Consider the following 21,580-nt stretch of genomic DNA (forward strand, 5'->3'; position numbering starts at 1 on the left):
TAAGTAAAACAGAAATTATTAAACGTTTTTTGTTTTTTTTTTTTTTTAATTAAATTATTAATAGGCGGTGTTGGTACAATTGATGCGCATTGCGTTGGTTGTATTTTTGGTGTCGTAATGTCGATTTTTATTTGTTTTTAATACTCGATACAAACTATTGAAAATATAAAAAAAACACAGGAATAGGATTCAACTAGAGTTTTCCAACTAGAGTTTTCTTACTTGTTATGACTGTAACTGAAGTCTGGCAAGTCTTTTTCGTATATAGTATTTATGGAAATATATTTATATTAGAGATTTGATTATAGAAAGTGTACTTGTAAAATTGAAAATAAATAAATCAGTTTTCACTTAATTAAGTATTAAGTGCATGAATTGCAATTAACGGGATCTCATTTAAAGGAGTCATCCAACGGCGTACACTTAGCAATCAGCCGCAGGTACGCTTTGTACATACAGGGACATCCAGTAAAGGGCGGTATATAATCGCGATGGCTTCGGCTTTCATTACAGGTTGAATACTCGTCCTCATAGTTGGATTCATTGCACGTAAACTCAGTGTTTGCCGTGCTACTTGATCCTGAAGAATGCCAAAAGAAGAGATTCAATTTAAATGCTGACTTAGGCAAATTTCGTACTTACTGTAAGAATCTAATAGGTCAAGGTCAAGGTTACAGCCATTATCATAAAGTCGCTCTTCAGTAAAGGCAGGGTCTTGCTCTGGTTCTCGTTCTCGCTTTTGTTCCATGGATTGTGTGGACAATTGCTCCCAATAAACGACGCTGCGGTTGCTAAGTTCCCTTTCATCTTGGAATGTGACTGAACGCCTACGCTTTTCCCGAACCCCTTGTACTGTGCAACTGATTTGATGAATTATCGGTTTCTGATGGCTCGTCGAAGTGCTGGGCTTATTTTCAAAGGTGACCGGCTCATCGCAGAGCTCAGAGTTTGAATGGTTTGAATCTGGCAATCCAGTATGGACTGACAGAGCTTTATTTTCTACGGAGCCATCAGAGCTGATAACATTTTTAGTACTTCGAAAAGCTGTGGCCTGAGTGGCCTGATTATTTATTTCAGCACGTTCCTCTAGGCAACACTTGTATTTTGTATTAGCTGGGATAACCGGTAAGCTGGTCTGGCCTCCAAAGTCTTCGTACTTGCTATCACTATGGTTAGGGGTTGTGGTGTTATGTGCTTTGGACAGTTTACAAGTGGACGTGGAATTTGAAATTTGAATTAGTTTGTGTCGAATCCCTGGTTTATAATATTTGATCTTTCTTTGGCTTCCCCCTTTGCTACTCAGTGAGTTCCAAGGAATACAAATTCTAGCAGAGCTTGTTGTCTGGGTTATCTGCGATTTGACAGATCTACTGGTTGTTGGGTTGTTGTCAAACTTCGATGCATTTCTTGCTGAACCAACATAAGGACCATTTTCTTGTTCAGTTCCAAGAGTTCTCTGTTTGATACAGCTTATAAATATATGAAGGCCCTTCTTTAGAGGGTTTATTAAAGCACTTACCCTATCAGTTTCAGTGAAAGCCGTTTGCTCACGAAAAGTTGATGCTTTTTTCGAGTTCAAGTTAAGGCTTGGTGTTTTTGTTTGTCCTTCCCGCCGCTCCTCCTCATCGTCTCGAATGTTGGTTTGGGTTTGTTGTACATGGGATGGTTGTGTGCTATAGCCCGAAGTCATTAGCAAATATGGCATTCGATTTCTAGGTGACGTTTGACTGGACTGGTTACTTATTATACGTGGATGAGTTAATTGGATATCCGTTTGGGTTTCTTGGATTTTGGATCTGTGGCTCGAGTTTTCGCTACCCGATGGCATTAGATTTTTAGGCGTTTGACAGAATTGGTTATTCACTAAGTGCTTTATTTGTGGTCGATTCAATCCGTCATCCGTTTGAGCTCTTGGGGGTCTGTGGCTCGAGACCGGCTGAACAGGTGGCACTTGATTTTCCGGCACAATTGGTTGTCGATTGAAATGAACGATAATATTATCCGAATCCTGTTTTATTCGTGAAACACTTTCCACCTGATCATTACGCTTAATGCACAGAGTCTTACGCTTACAAGTTGTACTTTGCGCACCTTTATTTGACCCCGTCACCTTTATTTGATCTACTGATCTGAGTTGTCTCACACGTTCTACAGGTCCCTGCCGAGAGTTCCTAGTAGTAGCGGTAATCGGGTTTCGATTTAAAGAGCGATGAAGTCCTTGATTATAGGATGTAGCCAATTCAGTCCTGTTGACCATCTGTACAGGCAGATTTGTATAAGTCTGAGAAACATTAATCTCCGATTCGTTTTGGCTTGAATCCTTGATGGCAGTTTTATTATTTTCTGTATTATACATCTCCATATATTTGCGGTGCATGTGAATCTCGTCCATGTTCTCTGGTTGCTTTTTTACTGGCACGTATTTTTTAATGATCATTTTTTCTTTGTCTATTTTTTTAGTATCGTTTATTTGAGTTTTCTGCTTCCTAAAAGAAATCTTAATTATTTTGTCTACGCTTTTAGGGGGGTTTTGGATTTTCCCCTTTTCTTTACTACTTCCCAGCTTTGGCTGTTGTGGCGCAATGTAGTATTTGGGCAGCGTTTCTCTTTTAGATTTTAAACTACGCTTCAAAGCTGCTGCCGGTTCTGGATACCAGTTGCAACAGAAGTCCGCCGTATGCAAGTCTGTTGTACGCTTTCTATTACATCGGGAGTTGCATACCTCGCAGGCGCTCCCTTGGGGCATTAACATGTCCACCTGTTGGCAAACTGACCCTACAGGACATTGACAGTTGGGTGAACACGGCACGGGTCCGGGTAAGGCTGTCGGCATATTACAACTTATATAACTAGAATTGCTGGGATAACAATGCTGATAGCAGTCCGCCATGCGACATTCAGATGCAGCACCCATATTACAGAAGTCTCTCTGATAGACTGAGTATGCCATCGTTTTTTCATCGCAGCACCCATTGTTGCAACCACCGCACATTCGTGGTATCGGCTGATTGCATGAGTTGATTCGTTGACTATCAGTGCCAGCTGACACTGGCTTGGAATATAGCTCAATGCTGCTGTTCGATCGTGGCGAGGACATCACGCACATGGTGCGAAATTTCGGTTTCCTATTTCGAGTCTTCGGTGATCCGATTTCCAAGTCTAGCACCTCCTCCCAATTGGGTGCCATTGAACTATTGTCCAAATTGAATGTTTGCATTAGGTTTTCAGGATGGCCCATAGCCCCTTTCAAAAACGACCTACGGAAATTCTTCAATTTTCCTATTTCATTTTCAATCTTTTTGTGCAAGGCATCCACCTGCCCACTGGTCGTTAGTAACTCGGCCTCCTTGCAAGAGGAGGTATTCTTTCGAGATTTCTCTTTGCGCCCCCATCCATAGAGCTCATGAACCTGGGTTTGAGTGTTCTTAATATACATATCGCCATGACCTTTAATAGATATGCGCTGTTTTCTCTCTAGTAAGAGACCTTTAGCTATTCATTTAAGATTGATATTTAGTTAGAAAGTGTAGTTTGTGTACCTTGATCTTAGAACATACCCAATCCATTCTGTTTGTCCTTTTTTAAGTCCATGACCGGTTTTAGAGATATAAATATAATTTTTGTTTGTTTTTAAACTTGTAAAATACAATGGTGATAAAATGTGACTCTATTTCGAAATTATTTACATCAAAGGGTCTAACCTTTTAAAGCATGCTTTGTCAGATCGACCCATGTCCTTAATAGTTTACTTAGTTATCCCGCTGAATCAGAAACAAAGGCTTGATAAATGAAAGTTGACCACAATACCGAGACTCTTTAATTAAAGCTTTCAGCTCGGTTGAGATATAATATAAAATAATAATTAATATAATAAAAACAGAGATACACAGTTCACTTTGGTTTTATTTAATTTTTAAGGTGTCAATTGTGAACGAAACCACGTCTCGACACAGAGACGGAAACTTGCTGCCTAATGAGCACTGCTTTATTGTTTTATGTGGTATACCATAGATGGTGCTTTGCACTTGTGAAATGACTGGTGTCTGGTTATATGCGTTATTACACTGCTTGACGTAGTTTTTCGAACATCCCAATGTATGCACCGTTCAGTGTACAAAATGTACCTATATACATTGTACCTATCGTGAAACATCTGTCACATATATGAATCTAACGATGTTTCATCTAGCTAAATAATGTGACTTTCGAAATAAAATATTTACATCAAAAGCTCTAACCTTTTTAAGCATGCTTTGTCGGATCGACATATGTCTTTAATAGTTTACTTAGTTATCCCGCTGAATGAGAAATAACGGCTGGGTAAAAGAAAGGTGGCCACAATACCGAAACTTCTTTAATGAAAGCTTTCAGCTCGGTTATTAGTATGTGTATCACATAACAGCATATTTAATACACGAACTTTGAGAAATAATATAAAATAATAATTAATTTATGAATAAAAGTAATTTAAATCTTATTAGTGTTCGAATTAGTATGACGAGTAACAGATGTTTGGAGGAAAGATATACCCAGTTCACTTTGGTTTAATTTAATTTGTTATGGTGTCAATTGTGAACGAAACCCCGTCTTGACGAAAAGATGGAAACATGTTAACTAACGTGCACTGCTTTCTTGTTTTATGCGAAATACAATAGATGGCGCTTTGCACACGAGAAATAATTGGTGGCTGTCTACATGCATTATTGCACTGCTTGAGGTAGTTTTTCGAACATCCCAATGGATGCAGCGTTCAGTGTACTAAATGTACCTTTATACATTGTACCTATCTTGAAATATCTGTCCCATAGTTGAAACTAAATAATAAAATCTGTAGTAGTAGAACGTTATTAACGATTCATTAATATGTTGACGCCAAATAGTTATTGATAACATTTGATTCAACAATTTTTTCTAATCCCAATAAATAAGTTTTTATAGTAATTAACTGATAAGCCGCATTGAACTGATACTTTCACACAGAATGTATTAATATATTTTAGAAAAATATGTCAAATATATTTGCAAATATATATATAAAGGCTAAATCAACACAAATTGTTTTCTAGAAAAATGGGATGACGAGATTTTACAATATTCACAAAAGCTATTATTTATATTAATCATTGTTCAATTGCTAAAATTGAGACAAGAAGTAGAGCTATTTAAACTAAATGAGCAGATGGTACGGAATAATAATTGAAACATGATTTGTTAGTAGATTTAGTTTTGCTTAATTTTATCAAATATAGAGGGGATAAAAAAAGTAATTTTCTTTTTAATGTCTTCTTGTTTTATTCGTCAGATCAACTATAGAAATATTAAATTGAATTGAATTTGTCAATCGAATTCTGTTAACGTTCTTACCAGTGGCTGCACCACTGTGCACGGGCTATTTACTCTGCGCTTGCCGCACGCATGAAGATTAAGAGCCAATTCATTCAGTTGCCGACTGTCAGCTAACGCGCTCGCGGGTGTTGTGCGCTCTCGGCTCTTCGCCACTCGGAAAGTAAAGATTGTACGCAACGCGAATGTGGCAAAGTTTTGCTATGGAGAATTCGAAAATATCAATTTTCAATATCGGTAAACGGCCTTAAAATTGTGGAAATATGTGCTATAAGCAAGTACTAGTGTTAGTGAAGGAAAAAACCAAAGGGCAAGTGGCTCGAAGTGTTGTGACTTTGCGGCTGCTTGTTAAAAATGTGCGCCTGGTGAAGTGCCTCTGCTTTGGTTGTGCATCCTCGCGTGAGCTTTCGAAAAGTAGCGCCATTTGTAGTGACAGTTGGCTGGGGTGCATTGTTCCTTTCCACATATAGGTGCATGTGCATGTGTATACCCAAATCAAAGCTGGAGCCCGCTGGGACCCACCCAGCAGTCGGCTTTATGACATTTCACTGTATGCTGACAGCATATGAGTTAATATTTGTCTAGTTTTGTGTGCGTTTCCCTTTTGTCTTTTGACTTTTGAGATCTTTGTGCTTTGTCAGCGACTCATCGCCAGCATCCTGCCGCCTTTGTGCGGGACTTGCAACAAATAGCTCCACTTACACACCCACGCCGAGTGGAACCCTTTAGCAGGATATAATGCACTTGCATGCGATATTCGAGCTGGCGTGTGTGAGTGAGTGTTTGTGCATCTAGTAAGTGGGCGGTTCCAGTGCGCCGTAAAATATGCAATTAGAAGGACATCAAAGCATTACACCGCCAGCAGTGAAGCACCAAGACTTGGTATCATTAGTGCGCAGCCGTGTGTACATACTAAGTATGCAGTCTGTCAGTGTGGCAGTCGCTTTAAAGGCATGCCAGAAGTCGGCTGTGTTTTCACATCATTTATATATATTCTTATAAATTTTGTTTTATTTTCTGTTCACTTTTGATAAATGTGGCCGGCGACACTGTCGACGCTGTTCGCTTCCCGCGTCCCGTCAAGCCGCTTTATGCTCTGACTTTATTGCTTTATAGCACTTGCAAACGGCCAAACACGAGGTCAATTGGCTTAATTACTGTGTGACAGGGCAAGAGGAGAGGGGAAGGGCATGTGGGAGATGTGGGCGATGTGGTGTATTTTTAGAGGTCTTCGTATTCTTTTGAGATCACAGACCAGTCCAACAAACTTATACAATTTGTTTTTCGAATGCTGTGCTGAGCTTTGCCTTCGCATTATATTTAATAGACACATTTTCCACTATCTAGAAACAGAACATCACTTCAGACAGCAACCCCATTGAGTGGGTCCATCATCAGAATGTGTATCTATATCGAAATATCGGCGTTCAGTTCGAAAGTATTACGTATCTCCTGCACATTTACTTAAACGGACACGCTGCCCAGCCGGACATCTGTGTTGAATGCCATTAAATGGACGCTGGCACGTGAACTATTTCCGTTTCCTTTCGCCGATAAGCTAATGCTCGCAAAATGCACTTACGACAAGGGCGTTAAGAGCAACCACAAACTCTCTTATCAGCAACAGAAATACAAGAAACGAAACTCCAAATCAAGTGAATAAAAAATGCGGGTCTCTTGGCTGTTGCTCGCCATTGCACTTATAACGCTTAGTGTCGGTGCCCTAAAACTGGAGCAGCAGCAGCAGCAGCAGCAGCAGCAGAAGGAGGTAGGTCACAGTAGATCGGACGGCCACTTGCACACGGCTCTCCATCCGCATCGACGTAATAAAGTCACAGACTCCAGAGTTCGGCCACAGCTGCGAAGGGGCAAAAATAGTCGACCTTTCAATAGCCGGAAGCAGGAGGAAGAGGCGGAGACGGACGAGGAGGAGGGCTATGACTGGATCGATGTGGATATCAGCGATGCAGATGACCAGTCCAAGCCTGCCACAGCGAGCACTGCTCCCCATGGTAAGTCAACAGCAACAGCAAAAGCGCCTTATCAGCTCAACTACTATATGAATGGTTACCCGATGACCCCGCTTTGCCGCTCGGAACTTCAAACGAAACCGCTTATCAGCTGCTTAAGTTTGCACTGACTCAAGTCTGGCTGATGGCATATTGCTGTAGCATCCACAGAGGCAAACAATAATACAGTGAAGCATCTATTAACCAACTCAGTATCAATTCGGTAAACCGAAAATCCCATTCAAGTGAATTTTTATTTAGAAAATGCTTTTAATTTATATAACTCTTATAGCAATAACTGTTCTGTTACTGTTAAAATATAGCTTCGTTTGATAGAGCCCTGGATACTTATCCAACAGTTTCATGCAATGCTTAAATACTTTGGTATTCCAAAAAACTCATTGAAAATTGTTTAAAACTTTTGCCGTCCAATGTCACCGAAATTTTATTAATCAAGACACACGAACATATTGGAATGATATGTGTGCATATATATCTCTATTTAAATATGCCATGGCAATGTTGCTCATCCGCTAGCTTAATCAAAGGCAATATACAAGAGAGAATGAAATGTTTTAATTGAAAGTGCCCGATGATGAGTAGCTATAGGCTTGCATGCGAGTATGTATACAGATATATACATACATATACCAAAGAGCAGTGGCGTATGCCACAGTTTCCGTGGAAGGGTACTATCTAGATTCCTTTTTGTTGCATGCCCCAAACTCTGTTTACTCATCAAGATGTGAGAAAACGCAACTTGTATTTAATTATTTCAATAGAACATAAGAATATATATCACAATCAATATTCCTACAGAGATTTGAGATTCCAAAACGTAACTATCATTTTCTATGGGCGTCTTTTTCCTTTTGACTGTCTTTGAATTTTGAAGATCCTATAAAAAGGGTTTTATGGTTGCGTACTATTCTAGGTTCATGTTAACCGGGTAGGCGCCACTGTCTACATGCCAAATGCCAAATGCCAAATGCCAAATGCCACATCCCACATCCTATATGCCACAAGCGCATGTATCTGAGTGTCGTGTATGAATCTAAATTGAAACTGTGCCAAAGCCCTATTTAAGCTACACGACGAGCGGCTGTTTACGCTGCTGGCTGCTGGCGCCAGCATATTCCACATATATGCAGCATCATCCCGAGCTTCTGCTTCAGCTACAGTCGCAGCTGAACAAGGCGTCGGCCTGAGCAAACCACATGCCATCAATACCAACACTCGCAGCGACCACTTAATTTACGCGCTGAAGTGAATAATGGCGAGCGTATGATAAATTTGTTAGATTTCCAATGAAATGCGATTTTATGGGCTGCACATATTTGTCGTTGGCGGTGCTTAACTCGCTATCGCTTGCAGTTGGAAAGTTGCAAAAAGGGCTCTGACCATGGCTAGATTTGCGACGAGTGATGCCTCGCATGCCAATGCCGTTGTGCGTCGGCATTATCAATTCATTGGCCATCATTAGAAATGCTTTGCATACTAACAAATTCTGAATGCCGACGAGTTGTTCACATTTATTGTTTACTTGTTTTGACTTGTGCATAACAAATGATAATAAAATGATTATTTATGAATGAATTGGGAATAAAAGATTAGCTAGCCTCTACGGTGGCCATGCCTCAATGTGGCAGCTTGATTCTTCACGCAGTCTGTGGCAAATCTGAGCTCTATAAATTAGCGGCGGCATTTGACAAGCTTGTGTCCCAAGAAATACAAAAATCGCCCAAAGTAGCTGCTATTGAGACGTTTCCTTTATTTATAGGCTACATCTGCCTCAGTGCTTAGTGCTTGGCTGCTGGCTGCTTGGCTGCTGCTGCTTGGCTGCTGGGTGCTTCGGCCTGTGTTGACAGCTACTAAGATCATTGGCCATACAATAACCGACGCCGCGCAAAGACTGCGCAACTTTGCAACTGTAATAAAAATAGCACTTGACGAGGGCAAAATAAAAACAAGCCGAACTGAAAGCGACTAACGAATACCCTGTAGGGAAAGCTGTTGCTTAGAAATGTTTTCTATCTTTTCCAGACAGATACATATGCAAATGTGTATTTATCTATAGATGTCAGCTCCTGAAGTACTGGGCATAGGTACATGATAGTCTTATAAATAAACAGGGAGTATTGCCCCGCAGAAGAAACTTGTTCGCACACTTGTTCTTACACACTTTAATTGTTGAAAAATAGTTTTTTAATTCAAATAAAGATTCAATGGGGAAACAGCGCGTGGAAATCAAAAATGATTTCTCAAGACTTCAAAGTAAATGCTCTAAAATTAGTCATAAACCAAAAACTGTCGCACTCGACTGGCGAAATAGACGGGCACGCCAAAAATATGGGAGGTTGTGGAAGAGGCGGTCAACATGGGGAAACACGCACTTGTGCCCGCGCTGCCTGGCCCACAGCCAATGCACACACTTAATTAATGAGTTGTGCTTTTGATGTTTTGGGAACTTACGCAGCTGGCAACATCCCTGCCGAGTCTGAGTCGAGCTCCCCTTCCGCCAGTTGCCCGCCGCACAAGATGTGACAAAAGCGACATTTTTCACGCACTCAACGAAACTCTTTGAACCCGCTCCAGACCCACTGCAAGTGCAACTGTCACTGTTGGGCTGGGCTGTTGGCTAGGGTGAGGCATGTGGCGCACATGTTGCACGTTAGTTGCGTGCAGCGTCAAAGTTCTACACCCAATGAGAAATCACTAAATGATGCCAGCCAGGGCAATCTAAACGGCAACTACTTAATAAGTGATCACTCAGACTGCTTAGGCACAATACGCATTAACACACACACAAGTGCCCACTGAGCACCTCCGAGTACTTGAGTAGATAAGATGGCAATCGGTGTGAATCGAACTAATTGTGCCCAGGGATCGTTGAAGTCATCCAACGACAACGACACCGATTCTGTGCTGCATGTGTGATGTATGCCTTGTGCCTCACATGTCAGAAATGTGGCAAAAGCTGCGGCTGCAAATCAGGCATTTTTGCAAGCTCTGCCACTTTTTGACAGGCATTTTAATGAGCTCGAAATTGCATTTTGCCAGCCGAGGCAGTGTGAGTCTTGCATAAAATACTAAATTTATATTGCTAAGAAGACACGATATGAAGTGAATAAAAAAGCTTCAGTCTCTTTGTTTCTCTTCTCTTTGTTTAATGCGTACAACTAGCTGATTCGAGTTGGAGCACTAGACTAAAGGATTACTTAATTTCTTCTATATATCTGAAAACAATTATCTTTATCTTGCAATGTTTTTCTCGATCAGTGTCTGAAAAAATGGGATTATATTTGACATTTCATTGGTGTAGCTTTAATAGGACGCTTTAATAGCTGACGAACCAGTAGTTGATAGCGAAGTTTAATGGAGATAAAATCGGGAGGTTCGCAAAAAGCTACACAGATAACTTGCTCATAAAGGTATACAAATAGAAGCAGTTAAGAGTGCACTAGGCGAGAGGGCTCGACTAGTAGATACCCTAACCAGGAGGACACCCAATACACTCTCTGCCAACTGCGCAGTCTGAACTTTACTATAGGAACTCAATTGTTGAGATGAGCATAATTATATCATCCAGATGCTTCTATGCCAAAGCACAAGGCGGAGTTGTCCAAAATATCTATATTCATTGCAAGAACCCACAAAGTAAATCTGAATTTTCCAATTTTAACGGTATTTAAGCTTAATCGAGTTTTATCGCTATTAAGGTAATGGAATCAGTTTAAAAAAAAAGGTAAAATTGTATTGCATATGGTATAAACTAGTATTCATTTAAAAGCCTCTACAGGCAGACGGACAGGCACTCAGACGAACAGACGGTCATCATCGTTCTGATCAAGAATATATATACTTTCTGGAACTTGTTATGTCGCCTTTTGCCTGTTACATACATTTTCTTATAACCATTATACCCATTCCCGTTATACCCATTAAACTGAATCCCGTTTTCGATGTGATCAGGGTATAAAAAACCAAATAAAACTAAACTACAGCAGCTAGAAATGCATTTGATCACACATTAAATCAGTTTGGGTTCATGTGGACACAAAAGGGTAACTTGCAGCTTGCAACAAATGGACTGATTTGTATTTTAATTTTATATTTGCAGATGTCTTCACATGTTGCAACCAGGTCTTTGGCTCATGTCGCACAGCATGCGAGAACGTAAGTAGCTGAGATCGATAAAGGTTCAACGAATGCCTAGTTCTTACATGAAAGTCTTGGGACATAGGTAGAATACATTATAATACACACACACACACACACACACACACACACACACACAGTGCGGTCAACGACTATTTTGATCAGATGATAAGGCGAGAGACTACTGTGTCCGAACATTTCCTGGTATTTAATGCCTATCGGAATGAGCTGCATACTAAACCAAGCGCCAGCGTGTTGTAAAAAAGTTATTAGAATGCATTGTACGCGTTGGGCTCAGAAAATTAATATGACAGCCAAGTCATGTTGCGAAGAAAGAACTTTGACAGCAACATCCGTTGTTGTTATTGTTGTTGATACTGCTGCCTTGTCCCGCAACGAAGTCCAGGCGCGAATAACTAGCTAATATTGCACATATAGCTGAAATTCGAGCAATTACATTGTTAATTAGCATCAACCACAAACAGGTAATTGCAACAAGACCAACCAACGACCAACCCAACCTGTTTGCCACTAAAAGTCATTCATAAGTTTAAGCATTGGAGTGAAAACAAGAAGCAGCGATTAGCCAAGCTAGTGGACTTCTTAATACTCTACAAAAACTATAATTTGGATTATTTTTAATGCAATGGCAGCAGAAGATCAAAGAGCAACTAGGATCAGCAGTTCTCCCGAAGGATTTTCAAGTGGCGACTTCAAACTATAATTGCCTCTAGTTACGTCAGCTTTTAAATTTTTAGTATTGATAATAGAAAGATAAATGTGATAAATGCAAAATACCTCTGCCAAAAAGATTATATCTATTCGAGATGTCATTGGCCATTATATAAAACGAAACCAATCGGCCGTTAAGCGGAGTAAGGCTGGACTAATATATAACGCTTATATTAAAAGTTCAATACATTGAAATATATTCTTATATTTCATATCTGGATTTTAAATGTCATTTATTAATTAATAATTGTGTATAGAGGTGCAGTAGTTAGCTTAAACTTGAAGCATTTCAATGCTTAATTTGCTCTAGCCGCTAAGATCCTTGTCTAGATTGCCTTCAATACGTCTCTATTATTGTTGTCAAACTCATTCAGTTGTTACACAAATATACATATACTTGATATAAATAGAATTTGATAGACTTTTTATAAGGGTATACATACAGAGGCCAGTTACCAGTGCTGTTGCCATTGCCGGTGCCGGTGCGATGCTAGTGCCGTTGCTCTCAGCCCAACCCCTCACTAGTCGACCCGCAATCAAATCACTGACATCATTTAAATTTGTAATCATAACAATTTCTAAAACCAATTAGTTGCTGCAACAGTTTCTCGTTTGTTGCAGCAGAAAACGGGTTGAGTTTTTCATTTATAAATGCAAATGAAGGCATTAAATCTTTGCTGAAATTGAATCCGACAAAACGACAACTAAAGGATAATATCTGCTTCCAGACCGGTTTAGTGCACTGGGTGCAGCAGCAGCAAGGCATCAGATGGAAACCAGAAACCCCAATAGAAACCGAAAAGAGCAATCAAATCTACCCAAAAACGTGTGAAAAGTCGAACCTGATTCCCTCTGGCTGATAATTTCACATATTTTCCGCACACATTTTTATTGTTGTTACTGCCAAAATCCCCCTCTTCCAGTCTGTTGCAGGCGTGGCGAGACAATAATCGTTGCAAGTGCGACTATCTAGATGGCAGACAGCCCTAGAAGATGTAGCAGAAGTGTCCAATGAAATAGTGAACCTTTAGTATTCCGATCACTCATTATGTTATGAATATATTATGATAGGTAGTCTCGAAGCACGCCTATCCGTAAAAAGCCATGGCACTTCCTCTGCCCAAAGGAAGTTGTCCAATGGATGCGATGTATGTAAATTGTGAACAGTGCGACGACTGAAAGACAGGAGAGGCGTATTGTATCTTTAGTAGACATCGACAGACTCAGATTACTGCGGAAGATAAGCGGGCCGAAAAATTTGTTGCTTCGTTATTGAAGTATTCTCGCCTTATTTATGAGACACTCGCTTGCCCTCAGCAACGAACAACATCTCAAATGTAACATAATACACGTGCTATGTTAGAGACAATGGAAACGATAAAACGAAGTGCAGGGTATACCGAGGCGTTTTGGAAGTGTTGAATACTCCATGATGTCGATCGTATAGAACAGCCTAAACTATTCGAGCAGAGCAACAACTGCAATTTCAGCCTGGAATCATTCTCAACTGTTAAGACAAAAACTCTAAAATGAAACATGTTCTCAAGCTCTATATATTTAACAATTGGCACTGCATATAATATTAGGTACTAAGTTAGCTATGATAGATGGACTTCATCTACAGCATAGCTGACGAAGAGGAGGTCATGAAAATTCTAGTCCTATTAAGAGAATGCAAAACAATTAAAACAGTGGAGTAGAATCAATAAGAGTGGAAAAAGTATTTGTTACTTTCATTGCCAATACGAATAAAACAATAATATGGAAGTACGTATAAGAAGAAAATTACATATAACTCAGAAACTGTAAAAGTAGGTCAACGAAATAGTGAAAAAACTTTTGAAAACAGAGCTGTTTGGTAGGGGAAGGTATCGATGGGAACGGCATGTTCCTCGGAGGATCACTGACGGGTATAAGTTATATATAAGTTAGATGATACATTCCAAAACTATCAAAAAATGTTTGAAATTGATTAATAAACTGATAATCAATTGAAGGAAATCCAATACATCAAAAGAATTACTTTTAGAATTACCTTCGTCAAATAATGAGAAACGTCTTTATGAAATCTTGAATACCAGCGCAACCTAACGAAGTCGAAAATACATAGAGGTCTATAGAATATGCACTCGTATTTAATAATAATAATACCATTTTCTTTCAGATATCGTTAGTTCAATTGGACTCTGGAAACGGACGTGAGGAGTCTCAAACAGAATTGAGAAAATACTGCCAGCTGCATCAACTGGAGTTTTGGAGCTGTATGAATCGCACTCTTGAAGGTAAGTGCGATTAGCAGTGCACAAAAAGTTGTTCCTTAATGGCATTTCCAGCGGTTGACAGAGGTAAATCTTGGTCTGGCCGTCGATGCTGCAAAGTGGCCGTTCTGCCGAAGTGCAAAAATTCCTGCGCAACGGCAGCTGCCAGCCACGAGCTGACTGAAGTCTGCCGGCGCAGCGATGAGCAAGTGCTCTACGATTGCTTTGAGCACCAGGAAGCAGCGGACAGTTGCTGTGGCAAGGCGCGCACCTCGGAGTGCCTTCAGGTAAACAATATGCAATAAATAATGCACGCTGCATACACTTTATAATAAGTACAGTATAACTTCGTTGAGATGGACAAATAGTTTTGATCGAACATTCCCCTACCTTCAGAGCTGATCGTCTATAGAAATGACAGATTCTTGGCGAAGAAACTAGACTCGAGACACTTTGTCCAAGGAACTATAAAGCCTAGAAAGTATATCGCAATATTTAAATCAAACCTATTTCAAATTTCTATTCGCCTAGGATCGCTCATAAAATAATCAAATTCAGTTGGCACCCGAGAGCTGTGTAGCTTGTAGACCCAACTCAAATGAAATGGTTTTCTACAGTTTTAAAACTATAAACTGAAAGATTAGATTATTGATGTATTATTGAGCTCCTCTATTGAGGGCATACCCTGTATACCCTGTATTTTCCACAGCTTAGGAAAGTAAACAGTTATGGATTGGTCAAAAAATACTTGCTCATGCCTACGCAGGTCGTGACTAATATATTAATAATACAGCATTTCAAGTATTATATATGTATTTAATATATGTATATTTACCCCTTGAGGACGTGGCGAAACGGACAGTTGGTATGACCCGACTGGAATATTTGTACTTGTTTGATTCTGTGAATATACATAATTAACATAATATATGTATTATTAATTATTATTTATTATTTATTATTAATTATTAAAAGGCTTGTCGCGAAGTCTTTGAGCCCCCAAATGAAACGGGATCCTCCAATACCAATAGCCAGCTGGTAGATGAGACCTGTGGGGCACGGAATGCCGATGTGCTACAATGCATTCATAATCACACGCACATGACTCCTCCGCTGGACATTGAGAAATGTAAGGTGCTAGTATGCAGGCATCTAAATATATATATATATATATAAATCTATATGATCTATGATTAATTTAAATTCTCTCCAATAGACTTGCCATGCTGTGAGTATAGCCGCGATGAGAAGTGTCATCATACGTGCAACACAGTGCTGCATGCATCCAAGTTGCAACAGAGTGTCGAACGTAGTGACGTACTCTTTGCGCGTCTTGAGGCAGGTTGCGGAATACCGTTACCTCATCTTCCCTTTTGGCAGTGCTTTCTGACGGTCACTCGCAAGTTGTATGTGCCTTCACAAGGTGGACAGGTGACGCAATGGCGTCCCAAACTGTTCTCCAACGGAGCCGACAGCGACGAGCCCAATAAACTGGGCATCGATGCAGCCAAGCGCCAGTGCTGCGAGCATGCCAGCAGCCACAAGTGTCGCCGGCTGTGCACCCAAATATTTACCAACGACTGGTGGGAGACCCGTGCCAGCTTTGATACCGAGTGCTTGGAGCAGCCGGCTGAGCTGGATCTAAGGCGTTGCATTGAGAGTGTAGACGCGCCCTGCGAACTGGGCTGTCAGGGATTGAGCTTTTGCAGCAACTTCAACAATCGCCCAACTCAACTATTCCGCAGTTGTACGCCCGCACATGATGCGGCGGCCCGCGAAGATTTTATGCTATTGCAGCAGCGCGGTTTTATACGCGTTTTGGGCCAGGAGCTTTACATAAAAAACACGACACGCTGTGCTCCCGACAAATGGCAAGCTCTTGTCTGCGCCTTACAGCTGCAGCCGTGTACCCGAGTGGGTCTGTACAATGGGATTTGTAGAGAGGATTGCACTGAACTATTGGACGAGTGCCTGGATTGGACTAGACACCCACAGCGACCACAGGCGATCTGCGAGCGACTGCAACCGCCAGCAGCGACAGAGGACGAAGAACCAAAACCGTGCATATCAATACGCACCTATCTAAAAGACAGCGATCCAGCTGAAGGGTGGAGCGAGGGAGAAGCCAAGACGGGCTTGACAATTAACTCACCCTGTGCCTCCAAGCCTTGTAATGCCAGTGAGGTGTGTGTGCCACAGCGTAACGGTAACCAAGGCTACTCCTGTATTCCGGGCTGTAGCTTGGGCCAGGCCTCTGCGTTGAATGTGCCCTTTGGGGCATATGTTCGGGTGGGCAAAATGATTAGCCCAAGCAGTGGTATTGGCCTTGCGAGTAGCCAGCTGCTGAGTGCGGAGTACGTGGTCTGCCGTTGTGGTATGCGTGGCATTGTGGATCAGTGTCAGCCGCTCCCCAGCTACACCCATGCGCACTGCGTGCTGCCGGGTGGACGGAGCTTTCGTCACGGCTCATCATTTTACCTCGAATGTAATCTGTGCAGTTGCTTTGCCGGTGAAATAACCTGCACGAAGCAGCAGTGCCGTCTTCCGGGCTATGTGGATGTAAGCTATACCAGCTTACCCTGCAATTGTCCTGCCCACTACGTGCCGGTCTGTGGGGTCAATGGCAACACTTATCCATCCGCTTGTGTGGCTAAGTGCCTGGGCTTGCCCGAGAACAGTTTTGTGTATGGAGCATGTAATGCTCGCAATGCATGCCAGGCAGGCTCTGCTAGCTGTCCATCTGGCACTCAGTGTCTGGAAAAGCGACAAGTGTGTCTTTCCAGCATGCAAAGACCATGTCCACAATACATTTGTGGTAAGTAAAACGCTGTTGGTTGGACTAGATTGCGTTACTATTGCAGTGTTACTATTGCAGTGAATGTGTCCTCTTCTGGCTGTGGCATTCACCATGCGAAGGAGCTGTGCGATACGGAGGGCAAGACGCATCCTAATGCCTGCTCTCTACTGCAGGGTAATTTTCAATTAGCCTATTGGGGAGCATGTCGGCCGGAGTACGAAGTGAACAATGAGTTGTCCGAGCTAGTCTGTGGCATTAATGGAGTAACTTATCGGAATAGCCTTGCTGCATTGGCCGATTATGTGACTGTCGACTATGTAGGCCGATGTCGCGAGGTCGGACTGCTGGTCAACGATATGGGACGTCGCTGTAGAACGGTGAACTGTCCGAGCCTTCCCTCAAAGCTTTGTCTACAGATTGTGCCGCCTGGGGCTTGCTGCCCCATTTGCGGAGGGGCCGCATTTCGAATCATATACTCCCGCAAACAACTAGACAGAGCTTATTATGCACTGCACGGTCAGCACAGCTCTTTGTTGACTCTACATGGCATTCTGCAGGAGCTAGATCACCTGGTTCAAGTCAGCGACTGCCAGCTGACCGGCTTTCTCACCATGGAGGTGGGCATCTTTGTGGCGCTTGTGCCTCGTGATCGGCCAAATTCACTGCAGCTGAAGGTCTGCGCGATAGAAGCAGAGAAAATTTCAGCCCTGATAACCTCGCAATCACCACGGATTACTACCAATCTGGCGCTTTCCAGCCTGACCGTTTCCCATATGCTGGAGCCCACAGTTAATGCCGGCGTATTAATGCCATCCCAGGGGATTGGTATTTTGGTAATTGGACTTTTGATCGGCCGCACTTTAGTTATTTAAGAGTGTAATTTAAAAATCAAGTGAATTCTTGGTGCCAAACATTTAACAGTTAAGTTAGCAACCCCATCGTGCCTTTAGCAGGTAGGGATTGACCCTCTGTATAATGTGATATTAGCAAAATTACTTGTTGAAATGTATGGCAACTCACATTAAAGACATGGATACGAATATAATGACTAAATAGTAGATACTTCTAAGTTTCAAATATACCGACCAAAGCAGCGTTATTTACCTATGCTTACAACTAGTCTAATGTAATGTAATATACTAAAATAAACACGTTTTATAAAGCACACCAAATAGAAATCGCGCTCCCGTTTTAGTTTTTCTTTAATATAAAAAGTTCTTTATTTCCCTTTGAACTTCATACATATTGAAGGCATTGATACGTTGTGTTTAATATTACTTAAATCATAAACGCATGCCTTAAGAGACTTCCATTGGAACAACCTGCACTTTTTCGGTGATCAACAAATCCTTAATAGTTGTGTGTAGAGTGGCTGAAGTGCCCTTTTTGAATCTGTAGTCTATCTGGCGTTCGCCTTTCTTGTTGGCTAACTCATAGTTCCGCAAATACTCAGTGCTGTCTTTGCGAATCACGCATAGATCCACATTTGATCCAGATCCAAGATCATTAAAGATGCCAGATGCAATAGCATCACGCACCAAAAGTTTGCCTTCCTCCTCCGATAAGTCAGGCTTCCAACGACTCTCGAAAACGGTCATAGCTGCTAAGCAGCCTGATCCCATGGTTGCGTAGGGTAATTTATCGGAGCTACCGTGGGGATGAATGGAATATATATGCGGTCCGTTCTTATCGACACCTCCCAAGACCAACGCGGCGCTAATGTGGCCCTGGTAACGAAATAGCATTTGCTTGAGTATGTTGTTAGCACATACAACAGGCACCTGTCGCTCCGTATTGAGCCGATGGAGCTCCAGCTGGGATGAGATTAAGTCCGTGGTCATCTCCGTATCGGCGGCAGTACCGGCACCACAGCAGCTAAACCAATACATAGATATATTTATATATATATATATATATATATATAGAATATATAGTTAGTATTTTCCTACTTACTAAATGTTTTTGGCCAAATAATGGATCTTGGCGCAGTTTTTATCAGATACAATGGGTCCTTCAGTGGCACGAGTGTCAGCACCCAATATAACACCATCCTTGTAAATGATACCAACAATTGTGGTGCCCGTTTTTGTTGTTGTCGGTGGCTTGAAACCGCCTTGTAAGAGGGCAGCATTGCTGAAATTATAAAAATGTATGTGAATTCGTAAAAGTAAACGCCAACAAATATTAATTTTACCGCCGGCAATTATCAAAGTTGAAGCCAGCACGGGGCACGTCTGGAGCACTATCCAAAGTCATGTTGAATTAATATTATATTTCTTCAAAAATTATAAGGAGAATGACAGTGCAAATGACAGGCACAAATTGTTTTTTAATCGACAAAGGTTTGCAAACTCTGAGTTTGAATATCGATAGAAATCTATCGGTATGTTGCGATTAATGCATCACTGTGACTAAAATGTAACATTTTATATGTATTTGAATAGATGTGTGTGATCTATACTGTTAATATTAAATTAAACTAAAGTTGCATTATGATGATCTTGCCATTTCTGTAATATTACCATGAAATAGTGCCTATCCATGAATTTTTATATCAGTTTATGTAAGTGCTACTTTTACTTAGGTCACAATAGTGCTTAGGAATTGTTGAAACAAATAGTAACAGCATGTCACTGTTAATATACTCAGTATTGTTTAATCGTGTTATGTTCCAGACCTTAACAGATGTTAATGCTTTACTGACTTGTGTATTAAAATAATAATTATATTATTGACAGAAATTCGATGGCTGCGACCACAAAACTGTTCAGGAAATCATTGGGCGCCCTTACGCAAATACAGCAATATCGAAGCATTGGTAAGTCACAACACACAGAAATGTTTTGAATGCCGCATGTGGAACCTTTATGTAATGTCGGCGGCTTTTGTATTCTTTTGCTGTGTTAGATTAAGTTATTTACTAGTTTTTGTAAGTATAAGTTGGAACTAGTTTTTATTAACCATATTTATAACCATATAAAAACATTAATACTTACTTATTTCATAAATTTTAGCAAAGCTACCGACGAGTGCCTCAAGTGCACAGCGGAATGAACTTTTCAATCTAGAGCAGCGCCGTCAGCAGGATGCGATTGGCCGAGTTGAAAAGATCGAAGTGCGTTATTTGGGTCTACCCGAGGACGTGACACTGGTCATGAACAATAACATTTCGACTCCATATAATTGCGCGCAACATTTGAGCGAAGGCCACTGCAAACGGAGTGCGTTAGCGTTGATAGATGGAAGTGTTCCATGGGATATGCACAGACCTCTGCAGGAATCCTGTACGCTGCAACTGCTTAACTTTAATGTATCTGATCCACACATAGTTAACAAGTGAGTGAAAAGAACACGGTTATAGTGACGGTAGACTAATGTTAATTCATCATTATAGAGCCTTTTGGCGCACATGTAGCTTCATGCTAGGTGCTGCCTTGCAACGAGCTTTTAAGCAGGAAGCTAATCTACAGTTGCACAGTTTTCCGGGACCAAATAGTGAGTTTTACTCTCAGCTATCGTTGAACAATAATTAACCCACGACCATTTTCAGTTAAATCAGGAAGCTTTGTGCACGACATCGTGCTTGGCGTGCAAAACTGGGAGCCGACCAAAGCTGAAATGCGAGCCATTTCAGCAGAAATGGTTAAATTGGCGGCGCAGGACTTACGCATCGAGCGCTTGGAGGTGGATCTGGATTTAGCAAAGGAAATGTTCTCAGATTTACGCTTTAAAAGCGAACAGTTACCAAGTATTGCCCAACAGCATCAGAGTCGCGTAACGCTTTATCGGCTTGGCGAACATATTGATATTTCGCGTGGTCCGATGGTAGGCTCCACCCGTTTCCTGGGTAAATGCACTGTGGTAGCGGCACACAAGTTGGCCAACGAAGGTGCATCAAACGCTTTTTACCGAGTACAGGGCGTGGCCTTGCCCACAGGCTTTGCTCTGAATCACTTTGCATACGGCTTGCTGGAACAACGCGCTCAGAAGCTGGTTAGTCTGAATACTAATTAAAGTCAGCTCTTTATATCGATTAATTCATTTTTTTATTATTTGCAGAACTCCGCTCGTTTACCCACTGAACCCTTCGAGGAACAACGACAAATGCAATTATCTTAAATTAAAATAAAAGCTTTGTATATTTGCAAGAGGTTCTTTAATACTTAAAACTATAGTCTATAAATATGGTTACAACATACATTAAACATCGTTATAAAGAACTTAATAGTAAAAATATATTTTTTTTTACATTTTTTGTTATAAATTCGGCAATTATATCTGAA

At 41.1% G+C, this 21,580-nt stretch overlaps 4 protein-coding genes across 7 annotated transcripts; 2 read left to right on the forward strand and 2 right to left on the reverse strand.

Moving 5' to 3' along the window:
* Positions 1-69: 69 nt before the first annotated feature.
* On the reverse strand, positions 70-3,741 carry LOC111604330. Its single transcript, XM_023322392.2, has 4 exons — positions 3,558-3,741; positions 1,520-3,492; positions 643-1,456; positions 70-580 (listed from the first exon to the last, which is right to left on the reverse strand). Exons 1-4 carry the CDS (start codon positions 3,589-3,591, stop codon positions 393-395), a joined length of 3,009 nt encoding a protein of 1,002 aa, XP_023178160.2. The 5' UTR covers positions 3,592-3,741; the 3' UTR covers positions 70-392.
* A 1,688-nt stretch (positions 3,742-5,429) lies between these two features.
* LOC111604304 (reversion-inducing cysteine-rich protein with Kazal motifs) lies at positions 5,430-18,461 on the forward strand. 4 transcript variants are annotated; one of them, XM_023322335.2, is made up of 8 exons: positions 5,430-5,699; positions 6,691-7,355; positions 11,473-11,528; positions 14,407-14,524; positions 14,576-14,787; positions 15,476-15,629; positions 15,717-17,315; positions 17,376-18,461. In XM_023322335.2, the coding sequence occupies exons 2-8, from the start codon at positions 7,010-7,012 to the stop codon at positions 18,167-18,169; spliced, it is 3,279 nt and encodes a 1,092-aa protein (XP_023178103.2). In that variant the 5' UTR covers positions 5,430-5,699; positions 6,691-7,009; the 3' UTR covers positions 18,170-18,461. The 4 variants fall into 4 exon arrangements, with proteins under 4 accessions (XP_023178103.2, XP_023178104.2, XP_023178105.2 ...); XM_023322336.2 differs by having other exon boundaries at positions 5,430-5,629; XM_023322337.2 differs by having other exon boundaries at positions 5,430-5,580.
* Positions 18,462-18,486: 25 nt separating this feature from the next.
* On the reverse strand, positions 18,487-19,651 carry LOC111604303 (proteasome subunit beta type-7). The gene is made up of 3 exons (XM_023322334.2): positions 19,492-19,651; positions 19,251-19,430; positions 18,487-19,172 (listed from the first exon to the last, which is right to left on the reverse strand). Exons 1-3 carry the CDS (start codon positions 19,551-19,553, stop codon positions 18,596-18,598), a joined length of 819 nt encoding a protein of 272 aa, XP_023178102.1. The 5' UTR covers positions 19,554-19,651; the 3' UTR covers positions 18,487-18,595.
* A 288-nt stretch (positions 19,652-19,939) lies between these two features.
* On the forward strand, positions 19,940-21,520 carry LOC111604309 (39S ribosomal protein L39, mitochondrial). The gene is made up of 5 exons (XM_023322346.2): positions 19,940-20,115; positions 20,312-20,633; positions 20,692-20,792; positions 20,848-21,290; positions 21,357-21,520. Exons 1-5 carry the CDS (start codon positions 20,043-20,045, stop codon positions 21,414-21,416), a joined length of 999 nt encoding a protein of 332 aa, XP_023178114.2. The 5' UTR covers positions 19,940-20,042; the 3' UTR covers positions 21,417-21,520.
* The last annotated feature ends 60 nt before the right edge of the window (positions 21,521-21,580 follow it).

Source organism: Drosophila hydei, unplaced genomic scaffold, assembly GCF_003285905.1.
Source record: "Drosophila hydei strain 15085-1641.00,03,60 unplaced genomic scaffold, DhydRS2 tig00000001-arrow-pilon, whole genome shotgun sequence".
Taxonomy (NCBI): domain Eukaryota; kingdom Metazoa; phylum Arthropoda; class Insecta; order Diptera; family Drosophilidae; genus Drosophila; species Drosophila hydei.

Coding starts and splice junctions, on each gene's coding strand:
- LOC111604304 (XM_023322335.2), top strand. CDS start 7,010: ATGCGGGTCTCTTGGCTGTTGCTCGCCATTGCACTTATAACGCTTAGT. Junction 15,630..15,716: donor TCCGCTGGACATTGAGAAAT/GTAAGGTGCTAG, acceptor TCTCTCCAATAG/ACTTGCCATGCTGTGAGTAT. Junction 17,316..17,375: donor ATGTCCACAATACATTTGTG/GTAAGTAAAACG, acceptor TTACTATTGCAG/TGAATGTGTCCTCTTCTGGC.
- LOC111604309 (XM_023322346.2), top strand. CDS start 20,043: ATGGCTGCGACCACAAAACTGTTCAGGAAATCATTGGGCGCCCTTACG. Junction 20,116..20,311: donor ACAGCAATATCGAAGCATTG/GTAAGTCACAAC, acceptor CATAAATTTTAG/CAAAGCTACCGACGAGTGCC. Junction 20,634..20,691: donor GATCCACACATAGTTAACAA/GTGAGTGAAAAG, acceptor TCATCATTATAG/AGCCTTTTGGCGCACATGTA.
- LOC111604330 (XM_023322392.2), bottom strand. CDS start 3,591: ATGGACTTAAAAAAGGACAAACAGAATGGATTGG. Junction 3,493..3,557: donor GGACAAACAGAATGGATTGG/GTATGTTCTAAG, acceptor TTAAATGAATAG/CTAAAGGTCTCTTACTAGAG. Junction 581..642: donor TGACCTATTAGATTCTTACA/GTAAGTACGAAA, acceptor GGCATTCTTCAG/GATCAAGTAGCACGGCAAAC.
- LOC111604303 (XM_023322334.2), bottom strand. CDS start 19,553: ATGACTTTGGATAGTGCTCCAGACGTGCCCCGTGCTGGCTTCAACTTT. Junction 19,431..19,491: donor AACTTTGATAATTGCCGGCG/GTAAAATTAATA, acceptor TTATAATTTCAG/CAATGCTGCCCTCTTACAAG. Junction 19,173..19,250: donor TATTTGGCCAAAAACATTTA/GTAAGTAGGAAA, acceptor GTATTGGTTTAG/CTGCTGTGGTGCCGGTACTG.